The 12,912-nt window shown below is 41.3% G+C and overlaps 1 protein-coding gene across 1 annotated transcript; it reads left to right on the forward strand.

The window, feature by feature from the left end:
* The first annotated feature begins 9,920 nt into the window (after positions 1-9,920).
* Positions 9,921-11,833, forward strand: LOC147441555 (uncharacterized). The gene is made up of 3 exons (XM_086483747.1): positions 9,921-10,326; positions 10,448-10,753; positions 10,830-11,833. Exons 1-3 carry the CDS (start codon positions 9,975-9,977, stop codon positions 10,853-10,855), a joined length of 684 nt encoding a protein of 227 aa, XP_086339873.1. The 5' UTR covers positions 9,921-9,974; the 3' UTR covers positions 10,856-11,833.
* The last annotated feature ends 1,079 nt before the right edge of the window (positions 11,834-12,912 follow it).

Genomic DNA, 12,912 nt, shown 5'->3' on the forward strand with positions numbered 1-12,912 from the left:
CAGAGGACTCTGCAACACTCCATCTCGACTATATGCTATAAGATCTTCACCAACCAAAGTGAACTTGCAACCCTTTTAAAAAATCCTTCTCTTTTGCAACTTCAAAAACCCTTTAGAACATTTCCCTGTGCTAAAAAAATCATCAATCTCCTTTAGAGTCTCTCTCTCTGCATATATGGGTGGTGCAACATATAAACCTGCTACATGATTTTGCACATGACTACTATCAAATTGATCAGTTTCTTGATTTTTCTCTCTCCTAACATGCTTGAAGTGCACTACTTCAAAAAACTTAACACCTTCTTTATGGAAAAAAACCAAGTTTTGAGAGAATCTCCTTTTATCTACCACGGACCCAAAATATGCTTTCTGACGAAGAGAGCATCACCTTTAACTATCAATTTGGAGATGCCAAACTCCACATTTCTTTAGCTCCAAATGGAGGGTCAAATACTCCGCTTCATTGTTTGTATGAACAACTTCCAAATCATAGGCTTCGGAGAATATTATCATACCTGGTGGATCCTAGATGATCACACCTCCTTGTGCCTTTTGCACAACTCTCCTAGAAGAACCATCAAACCACATAGTGCAAGCTTCTTTTAAATCCGGTTTCTTTGCAATGTCTTCCTTCACCGATCTTGGATATACCAAAACATATAATTCTTTGTTGACTAGAATGTCCACCAAATGTGACTTACTTGTATGATCAATCTCGAGTCCAAACTCCAACTCGTGCAACTCAAGCACCCACTTTTTCATACTCCTTCCTAGCTTGAGATGAAGCGCACTTTAGGCAACATATTATTATATGTGAGCACATGAAAATTTCAAATAATTGAATGCACTTTAAACTTGTGACAAATAGATTGGCATAGGATGCACACAACTCGACATAGCCTTCCTTTTCCTGCTTGGTTAGATCCTCACCTAGAATACCTTCTATTTCTTTAGCCTCAAGATTGCAAACTAGAACCAGCTACCCTCACTCGACTTGAAGGAATCCACAGTGACTCCAAACAAACCTATGTCTAACTTCAGCCGGTCTTCATCACTCTCATCTTCTTTTGCAATACTCGTAGAGCCTTCATCATGGGTTGATTTCATCTTGTACTCATAAGAGGTGCTTGAATCTCCTTTTTCACCTTCTATTTCTAGATGAAAGTGGCTCTCTGTGGCCTTTAACTCAAGCACCATGTGCCCACCGTTCTCTTGGTCTAGGAAGGTAAAGACTCCCTTCTCCCAATCTTGAGTTGCCCTAGTCGCTAGTCGCCATGGCCTCCCCAACATGACTGGGTAAGCATTCTCAGTTGCTTTCATCATAAAGAATTCAATAAGAAATTAAATTTCCATTACCTTTACCTTTGTATCCTGGGCCACTCCCAAACATCTTGCTTGTGGTGTGGTTGGCCATCCTCATTCACACATTAGACCTAACCACAACTTTGATGCCTCTATAAGCACACAAACTTATACACCACCATCAATATATGCTTGAACCCATTTCTTCCTTTCAATTTGAACCTCCACCACTAGAAGCACATCAATTGGGATTCCTACCCTTAGAGAAAAATTGTGTACCACATGCACATCACCTCTAGCATGTGGAAGCCTTTTGCTAACACTGGTAGAGCACCGCCTCCTCAACTTGGGGTTAAATGCAATCGATTGACTAAAGGTAATATTATGTTTCTTATTTTGGACATCACTCACCAGATCAAATTCCGGATGACCACACCCTAGTTGAAAATCCATGTGCTTGATCTTTTGATGCCACCTTCTTTTGCTTGACTCTGGTTGCTCTCTAACTTCATTCACCTTCTCTTTGACCTTTCGAGCCCGGGTTTCCCATTTAGTCTCTGTTTCACCTTCTCTTTTCCCTTTTGAGCCTAGGTTTCCCATTCAGTCTCTGTTTTGCTTTTGCTCCTTGTCCTTTTGTTTGCGAAAACATTGACTGCTGGAATTAGGGTTGGAGAGAAATGCACACAGCTTAGAGAAGATGAAGGAAGCTCAAGGCACACAATAGAGAGTGTATTATTTAGTGTGCAATGGAAAGATAGATAGCCCTAGAGTGATGAGCGTATATACAATGATCGGGGGAAAAAACCTCCTAAAGAGGGAAAAAAATGCCTCGTTGGTCCTAGTGTGTTCACACACATCACTACCACATGTATATGGTAACAAATCCCCCCTGGAGTGATGTGCTGAACGAGAGCTGGCACATGAGTAAGGGAAGTGCCATGCCCTGAGGACATGATCAGTCCACAAAGGGGAGTAAGCCCAAAGCTTTGCGGAAAGCTTCAAGATTCTCACAAGACAATGCCTTTGTGAAAAGATCTGCAAGGTTGTCCTGTGTTGGCACAGAAGCCAACACAGCTTGGCACAGAAGCCAAGCTGATCTCTCCTACTGAGAGCCTCTCCCTGACATAGTGGTAATGCACCTCAATGTGCTTTGTGAGAGCATGAAAAACTAGGTTCCTCGCAACTGCCAATGTGCTCTGACTGTCAGTGTAGATAGTGTTGACACCCAAATCAGCCATAAGTGAGCCATATACACTCAACCTAGCTGTGAAGACTGCCCTGTACTCAGCCTCACAACTCGAAGTGGCCATGGTAGGTTGCTTCTTGCTCAACCATGATATACATGAACTGCTAAGCATGAAACAAAAACCACTTGTGGACACTCGTGTGTCAACACAACCAGCCCATCTGAGTCCAAAAAATCATGTAAGTCTGGCGGCAATGATCCCCCCTTGGGATAAAACAAGCCAAGATGTAAAGTGCCACTAAGGTAGAGGAAAATCCTCTTGACAGCCTGCCAATGCTTAGACCCTGGGCTATGCATAAATCTGCTGACCTGTGAGACTGCAAACTGAATATCTGGCCTCATGTTGCATACATAAATGAGACAGCCAACAGCAGTTTGGTAAAGAGTGACATAAGCAGGATCGCTAGCATGATGTAGACTCAACTTCAAACCTGTTTCCATGGGAGTGGAAATAGGTTTTCAATCCTCAAGTCCAAACTTACATAGCAATGTCTCTATGTAACTTTTCTGACACGAGGCAATACCACCATCACACTGCTTAAACTATATACAAGTAATGATGCAACAACCCCAAATATTTCATCTTGAAAGTAGCCTTCAAATCAGCCTTAAATTCAGCAATATGTCTCTCATTTGGTCCAGTGAGATCAACAAATCATAGACATAAAGAACCACAATGGGAAGTACATCATCCTCACACTTTACATTCAATGTGCCTTCTGTTGGACTGTTACGAAAGCCTCCTTTAACCAAATGAGTGTCAGATTTATCATACCAAGCACGAGGAGATTGCTTCAACCCATACAAAGCCTTCTTACATCTACACACTTTGTCCTCTTGTCCTTTTATGACAAAACCGCGAGGCTGCGTTACATAAACTTCCTCAAATATGTCACCATTCAAGAAAGCAGTAACAATGTTTGATTGATGTACATCCCAACAAAAATGAGCTGCCAATGCACATAGAAAACGCACAGTAGTCATACGACAAGTGGGAGCAAAAGTCTCTTCATAATCTATGCCTTTTTGCTATGCATAACCCTTTGCAACAAGTCAAGCCTTATGGCATCGATCTCACCATCCAGCTTGCGTTTCAACTTGTAAACCCACTTTGTACCAATGGCCTTTTTGCCAAGAGGCAAATCACATAAAGTCCACATGTCATTCTCTATAAGTGCATCATATTCTGATTGCATGGCAGCCATCCAATTTTCTGAATTATATGCTTCATTAAAAGACAGAGACTCCTCAACATCATGTAAGCTATACACAGCCAACTAGACACAGCCAAAGCATAACAATCTAATGCATAAGATGCATAGCAAGAGCTTGAACGAGTACGCCTAGACAAAGGTGCATCCAATTTACTGTCACGCAAAGTGTGCACCAGCCATTTTGGCATACCTCTAGCCTGCTCATTTTCAGCCCTTTCCTCATCAAGTACATCATGTACATCTGCATCAGTAATAGGCTGATCTGTAACAGTTTCAAAAACCCCCGTAGGCTATACATTTGCCTCATTGGAACTTACATTCGTATTTCCACCACTGAAAAGAGGCAAGAAAGTGTCATAAATGTCCTGTGAGCTTACATTACTGTCTCTAGTACATGAGAGCAAGGGCTGAACAAAATCTTCCACAAACACTACATCCCGTGAAACCAGAATAAATTTTGTTTGCGGATGATACAACCTATAACCTTTGCTTTCAACACTATAACCAGCAAAAATATATTTGACAGCCTTATCATCCAATTTCTTGCGCTGTGTTTGGGGCACCAAAGCATATGCTAAACAGCCAAAAACATGCATGTGCTCAATAGAAGGCTTTCTATCATTCCATGCTTCATATTGAGTAATAGACTGCAAAGATTTTGTAGGACACCTGTTAAGTACATAAGTGGCACACATGATGGCCTCAAGCCAAAAAGAATGCGGCAAAGCTTGACTTTTGACCGTACATCGTGCCATTTCCGTCAGTGACCTGTTTTTCCTCTCAGCAACACCATTTTTGCTGAGGTGTATAAGGCACTGTACATTGGTGTTTTATCCCACGACTAGCCAGAAATGCATTAAATTCATGAGACATATACTCCCCCCCTCGATCGGAACGGAGGGTGCCCATAGTACATTTCGAGACATTTTTAGTCATAGCCAGAAATTGTTTGAAGCACATAAAACCTTCGGACTTCACTTTAAGCGGAAATACCCATGCATGCTTGGAGTAATCATCAATGAAAGTCACGAAGTAAAGGTAATTGCCCAAGGACGGAGTTTGCATGGATCCACAAACATCACTATGCACAACTTGCAACCTGCATGTGGCCCGAACTGAACCATCCTTTGGAAAATTAGAACGCTGCATCTTACCCAAAATATAGCCTTCACAAACATGTTTGACATTTGCTTCAAGAGGCGGCAAAGAAGCAACCATATCAGATTTTTACAAACACAACAAACTGGAAAAATTCAGATGACCAAAACGTGCATGCCAAAGTTTTGCATCTAAAATATCCCTTGAATCTGCAACAACATTTGTAAAATTTTGTCCACACTTGTCATACAAGGTGAGCTTATATAGCCCACGGCACAAAAGGCCAGATGCAACAATTTCATCACCAAAACTGAGATCATGAACTGCGGTACATCTGTCATCCATAAATTTGACTACAAGTCCAAGTCTAGTAAGTGCGGATAGAGACAAGAGATTCTTCTTGATCCCATGTACATAAAGTGCATCAACAAGTGTGAAGGAACTTCCATTTGCAGAAGTAAGCACAATCTTTCCACTCCCTGAACTGGATAAGAGGCATTGTTGGCACAAGTGACAGAATTCCCATGAGGGACAGACTCGAGAGAGGTGAACAATTCAACATGTGAGGTAATGTGATTTGTAGCACCTGTCGAAATACCACACATGTGAATTTGCAGCAAAACTGACAGTCTCCTTTCACAGAAGACTCAACAATGGATGCATTTGTAGTGGAACCAGCATTTGCAGTGGAACAACCCTCTTTCTTCTTGGCCTCTTTGGCCTTCAACTTAGGACACGACTTGATCAAGTGATCATTAGCTTTACAATAATGGCAACGCATCTTTTCTTGCCCTTATCACCAGAATTGCCAGACAAAGTGCTGCTGGCAGAAGCATTACGAACAGAAGTTTTGCCACTCGCAGCAAAACCATAAGAAGTGGCTGCATTGCTGTTACCACCCTTTCTTTGAGAAACAATAAAATCCTGTTCAACTGCACGCTGTCTAGTCCTGTTTTTTTTGGAAAGTGACTCTTGCAACAGCAATGTGCATAATGCATCAAACTTGACAACTTCTAGATTTCCTTGGGTCATAAGTCTCCAAGTACTAGCAAAATTCTGGTAAGAATCTGGTAAGGCATCAAGAACAGCCTGCACAAGGGAACTGTCTAAAATGACTTCTCCTGTAGAAATAAGTTGCTCATTGATATCCTTGACACTAGCAAGGAAAGTGTCCATATTATCTTCCTCATGCATAATCTTCGACTCAAGCTCTTTACCCAGCAAAGCAATTTTAGTCTCATTGCGGCTTGCATAAAGACCTACTAGAATATCCCAAGCCTGATTTGTAGATTTTGCTGAACGGATGTGAGGAACAATGGTGTGCTTCACAGAAAACGCAATCAATGCATGAGCCTGTGCATCCTTACTAGTTCTATATGCTTGGTATTGGCTTGTGTTCATTACTAGTTCTAAATATTCCATGTCACATCTTGGAGTTGCATGCTCTTGTGATCCAAACACACATTAGCTTATGCCTCAACATTGTACTTATTCTTATCTAAATATACAATCCCAATTCCAATGTTCATTTCTAATTTCCAATTCTAGTGTTCATTTCCAATTTGAGTTTTAGTCTTATGTTTCAGTTTGTCTTATCTGATTTGGTCTTGACTAATCTGAACTAACTCTAACAACCAACATAGAATAGCTGATTGAAAGTGTCTAGCTCATTCTAGTTGGCAAGCGCTTAAGACCCCCGGGGAGTCCACTATGTAGAAATTGCATATAGCACGTGCGAACAAGAGGTATTTAAATAATCCCTTACATGTATATTTTCAAGTATTATATGTACCCCTTATGTATGCATTTTTGTAAAAAAACTACCCCTTATGTATAAAAATTTTCACTTTCTCAATTAAAAAACCCTTTAGGTAAGTACACTTTTCTATAAATTTACCTAATCATAAATCCCTTATTTTGTTTGCACTTCCTATCTTACATACTTCCTAGTGGGACATTGCGGGTTAGGACCTTTGTTCCAAATGCTACCATATATTGCTTGCCATCTTCATCATCTTGGTTAATCGCCCATCCAATTTATGTGGGGCTAGTATCCACCATTACATAACATGGCTTCCACACTCGTAGACTTTGTAAGAATTCCTTTACACCCACAAAAACTTTTCAAGATTAGCTTCTCACGCTTCAATCTGCTTGTACACATACTTTGTAAGCATTTTGACCATGTGTCCATTTCCACTCTTGACCAAACCGTTGCACTATGGATGATAAGGAGAAGAAAGCAGACACCAGGTAAAACATCAAGTAAACTTTTGCATTCTAAGTGGTGGATTTTGGTGGCCTTCTACTCTTTGTAGAGGACTCCGCAACACTCCGTCTTGACTATATTCTATAAGATCTTCACCAACCAAAGTGAACTTGCAACCCTTTTAAAAAATCCTTCTCTTTTGCAACTTCAAAAACCCTTTAGAACATTTCCCTGTGCTAAAAAAATCATCAATCTCCTTTAGAGTCTCTCTCCCTGCATATATGGGTGGTGCAACATATAAACCTGCTACATGATTTTGCACATGACTACTATCAAATTGATCAGTTTCTTGATTTTGCTCTCTCCTAACATCCTTGAAGTGCACTACTTCAAAAAACTTAACGCCTTGTTTATGGGAAAAAACCAAGTTTTGAGAGAATCTCTTTTATCTGCCACAGACCCAAAATATGCTTTCTGACGAAGAGAGCATCACCTTTAACTATCAATTTGGAGATGCCAAACTCCACATTTCTTTAGCTCCAAATGGAGGGTCAAATACTCTGCTTCATTGTTTGTATGAACAACTTCCAAATCAGCTTTGGAGAATATTATCGTACCTCATGGATCCTAGATGATCACACCTCCTTCTGCCTTTTGCACAAATCTCCTAGAAGAACCATCAAACCACATAGGGCAAGCTTCTTTTAAATCCGGTTTCTTTGCAATGTCTTCCTTCACCACTCTTGGATATACCAACAAATATAATTCTTTGTTGACTAGAATGTCCGCCAAATGTGACTTACTTGTATGATCAATCTCGAGTCCAACAAACTCCATGTCCTGCAACTCAAGCACCCACTTTTTCATACTCCTTCCTAGCTTGAGATGAAGCGCCACTTTAGGCAACATATTATTATATGTGAGCACATAAAAATTTCAAATGATTGAAAGCACTTTAAACTTGTGAAAAATAGATTGGCATAGGATGCACACAACTTGACATAGCCTTCCTTTTCCAGCTTGGTTAGATCCTCACCTAGCATACCTTCTATTTCTTTAGCCTCAAGATTGCAAACTAGAACCAGCTACCCTCACTCGACTTGAAGGAGTCCACAATGACTCCAAACAAACCTGTGTCTAACTTCAGCCGGTCTTCATCACTCTCATCTTCTTTTGCAACACTCGTAGAGCCTTCATCATGGGTTGAGTTCATCTTCTACTCATAAGAGGTTCTTGAATCTTCTTTATCACCTTCTATTTCTAGATGAAAGGGGGTCTCCCTGGCCTTTAAGTCAAGCACCATGTGCCCACCGTTCTCTTGGTCTAGGAAGGTAAAGACTCCCTTCTCCCAATCTTGCTTTGCCCTAGTCGCTAGTCGCCATGGCCTCCCCAACATGACTGGGTAAGCATTCTCAGTTGCTTTCATCATAAAGAATTCAATAAGGAATTAAATTTCCATTATCTTTACCTTTGTATCCTGGGCCACTCCCAAACATCTTCCTTGTGGTGTGGTTGGCCATCCTCATTCACACATTAGACCTAACCACAACTTTGATGCCTCTATAAGCACACAAACCTATACACCACCATCAATATATGCTTTAACCCATTACTTCCTTCCAATTTGAACCTCCACCACTAGAAGCACATCAATTGGGATTTCTACCCTTAGAGAAAAATTGTGTACCACATGCACATCACCTCTAGCACGTGGAAGCCTCGTGCTAACTCTGGTAGAGCACCGCCTCCTCAACTTGGGGTTCAATGCAATCGATTGACTAAAGGTAATATTAGGTTTCTGATTTTGGACATCACTCACCAGATCAAATTCCAGATGACCACACCCTAATTGGAAATCCATGTGCTTGATCTTTTGATGCCACCTTCTTTTGCTTGACTCTGGCTGCTCTCTAACTTCATTCACCTTCTCTTTGACCTTTCGAGCCCGCGTTTCCCATTTAGTCTCTACTTCACCTTCTTTTTGCCCTTTTGAGCCTAGGTTTCCCATTCAGTCTCTGTTTTCATTTTGCCCCTTGTCCTTTTGTTTGCCAAAACATTTACATCCTCACCACCATTCATTCCTAACATACAAATGTAAGTTCTTATAATTTGATGTGAATGCATGTAGCATTGCATAAAAAGTTCGTATGATCGGCAATCGAATGCATAATGAAAATTTTAAACAATGCCATTTTGATAAGAATGGTGTGCTTGCCATTGCTTTGTTGACCATATACGCTTTGTTGTTGTGATTGAACATGTGTGCAACAACTCTTAAACCTTATGGAAGCCACTTACTTAAGTACGCTACCAAGGCCTTGTCAGCATTTTATCACATATTGAGAGCCGAATCCCACACAATGTTGGTGGTATTTGTGATATTGACTTAGTCTGTAAAAACCTGTTGTTACAAAATTGTAGGGTGCATTCAAGAAAATCAAGGAGACAACCCCCTTGCAAAATTTGGTACTATCCCTAATACTCGCAGTTTTTCGAGGACTATGAGCCTCTTTCGTCAACTAACTAGTAAAAAATGAAGTTCAAAATACCTTTTTCCTAGTTTCTAGCACACATTCTACTTTTACATATCCTCTCTCCATATTTCCAGCTGCACGATTACCTTTTGTAGAATTAGTAAGGTTCTTCCTTTGGTGTGTGAGCACAATAATAACATTTTAGCTTCTCAAAGCACTAATTCTTTAGTGGTGTAGGGGGACTCGGTTCTTATAGAACTGCAAAAATGTGCTACGTTAATTTGGGAAACAAAAGCGCAATTTGTGATCTGAAAGAAACTCGTTTTTCTAAATTTTGTTTTGCAACTGGACATTCGTCGTGCACTGGCCGATGAATATATAGGAAGGAAAGAGTACAGTGGCAGCAAACTTGCCAAGACTCAAGAGTCAAGATGGGCGCAGGCAACAATAATTTTGAAGGCGTGCTTCTCACGATGGCAGCGCTGTTGATGGGATGCTCCATTCACGCTGCTTACGGAAACCCTCTTGAAACCGATAAGTCATGGTGCGTCGCTAATCCCGCAGCCTATAAGAGACCATTACAGGCAGCGTTGGACATTGTCTGCCACTTGAACCCGCATTCTTGCAAGCCCCTCCAGCCCGACAAGTCCTGTTACGAGCCCAACAACTTGGCCGCGCATGCGTCGTTGGCCTTCAACTCCTTATGGCAGGCTCTTCGGCGTGCCAATTCTAGTGCCCCATGCGATTTTGGTGGCCTTGCCCTCATTGCTGTTTCGGACCCAGGTATATAGCTCTCTCTTTCTCTCTCTCTCTCTCTCTCTCTCTCTCTCACACACACACACACACACACACACACACAGCGTTAGTAATTAGCTCTCCCTCCTTTGTCTTTGATGTTACATAGGCTACAGTTCAGACTGTCCCTACGCCTATCCGCTTTCCGAGGAGCGTCCAGCCGGCGACAAAATGTGGTGCGTAGCCAAACCTTCCGCCGACCCTACTAAGTTGCAGGAAAGTCTTGATGATGTATGTGGAGCCCACCCAAACTCCTGCGAGGCAATCCAGCGCCCAAACCAGCGCTGCTTCTTCCCCAACACTGTAGCGGCACATGCCTCCTACGCCTTCAATACCCACTATCAGACTCCCGGCCAAGAACCAGAGAAATTGTGTGAGTGGAGAAACACTGCTTTTTACACAATCACTGATCCAAGTAAGCGCTCTCTCTCTCTCTCTCTCTCTCTCTCTCTCTCTCTCTCTCTGCACTAAGCATGTTCAATTGCGTGCAGGCTATGGTAGATGTGATTACGTTTGATCCGTTTCTGCTGCCCTTGTTTGATTTCTTCAGCCTTAATTGGTTGTCACGGTTAACATGTCTTATTATCTAATTTAATTCTCTCTCTCTCTCTCTCTCTCTCTCTCTCTCTCTCTCTCTCTCGCGGAAAAAGGTCATACTTACATTTGTTACAATGTTACAATCTCTTCAAGATACATTCATTAGTAGGTAGGGTACTGGTTGCCAAATCGTATGACATTTTCAACTATCTTTCATATGGATCACTCAGAATGCAATAGTCATGGATCATGTTACTCCCTTTCCATATAGATTACCTTGGACCCTCTTGAAATCTCTCTCTCTCTCTCTCTCTCTCTCTCTCTCTCTCTCTCTCCTTTCTTCATTTTGTTGGATTCGTGGCCTTTGGCCTAACATTGGCAGTTCATTTGAGAACCATCTCTTGTACTTTAACCAATCCAGTAAGCAACGACAACTAAACATGTGAGGGCACATGGTTTATCACCTGTGAGATGGATGAATTGCACAAATGTCCAAATGCCTTCATAGTCAGCACGGTTTTTCCACATTTTATGGAGCCACTCTTGAACTTTAAAGAGTTGTCCCTTGACCTTTGAAAAAAGATATTAGTGACCTTTGAGAGGTGCATTTAGCTATTTATCATTGTATGCATAATGTCAGTTTATCATAATCAAGTTATGCTTTGAGTCTATTCTCTCTCTCTCTCTCTCTCTCTCTCACCTTCATTTTGTTGGGTTTGTGGCCTTTGGCCTAACATTGGCGGCCGGTTTGAGAACCATCTCTTGTACTTTAACCAATCCAATAGGCAACTATGCATGTGAGGGCACATAGCTTACCACATGTAACAAACTAGTTTCACAAATGTTCAAATGCCTTCACAGTCAGCATGGCTTTTCCACATTTTATTGAGACACTCTTGAACTTCTGAGAGTTACCCTTTGACCCTTGGAAAAAGGTAAGTGTGACCCTTAAGAGGTGCATCTAACCACTAGCAACTCCTATATAAGTAGCTAGTTTTTTGTACACATTTCTTACCCAATTATCATTGTATGCATAATGTGAGTTTATTATAATCAAGTTATGCTTTGAGTCTACGATCTCTCTCTCTCTCTCTCTCTCTCTCTCTCTCTCTCTATCTATAATAGTGTAATTATCACTTATACTAAGATGAATGCTAGTCTCATTGATCCATGCTAACCCATCAAGTGGTATCAAGGCTTATGGTAGGGTTAGCATTCTTTTATTTCTCTAATTTCACATCTTCTAATTATTGTCAAATCCATCAAGTTTGGACATGTTCATGGACATTCCATAGAGCCACTACCCCTTGACAAAATTTGCATAACTAGTGTATGATTGCATTCAATCAGTGTGTGCATGCACTTACATTTAAGTGGACCTTTTTGTTGATTTTCTGTGTTCTTTTCCTCTAGTTACTCTCCGATTGAAGCTCCAAATCACTGCATTATATATGCGTGGTATTAGTGCTCGGCAAGAGCTTCTCGTGAGGCCCTTCAACATCGAATTTCTACGGCAAGAGCTCCCCAAATCCATCACCATTTTCATGCCATAATAGGGTGTGTGTGTGTGTATTTTTTGATGAGCTCGGCATACAAGTTGATTTTCAAAAGCCATCCACAAACAACGTCACAAGCGTTGTTGGCTAGACCAAATTTGCAACGCTATTATTAGCTCTGACGAGGTCGTGGGGTCGATGCAATTCAACTCCCACATGGCGCACACTCGATGGACTTGAGGCCTGTGGTGAACTATAATTTTTTGAATACTAGCGGGTTTGCTAGCCGGGATTCACACACGAAGGCTTCATTTATGCACAAAGTTTTTCTCCAATTTCCCCTAAAGGGAATTTTTGACTTTGTAGGAGGCCATTCCTACGTACCCTCACAAGTCACCCTCAAAACTCCCAGCCCCTAGCAAGGGGCGCTATCCTATGTGTCATAATAATCAATATCTAATTCTCCTAAATGATTTTCTCATATTAAACTGATCATTTAATGTGGGGAAGTGCCAAGGGAGAAAAAGCTAGAATATTGGTT

This window comes from Adiantum capillus-veneris, chromosome 15, assembly GCF_014529385.1.
Source record: "Adiantum capillus-veneris isolate H3 chromosome 15, ASM1452938v2, whole genome shotgun sequence".
In the NCBI taxonomy this organism is placed as follows: Eukaryota; Viridiplantae; Streptophyta; class Polypodiopsida; order Polypodiales; family Pteridaceae; genus Adiantum; species Adiantum capillus-veneris.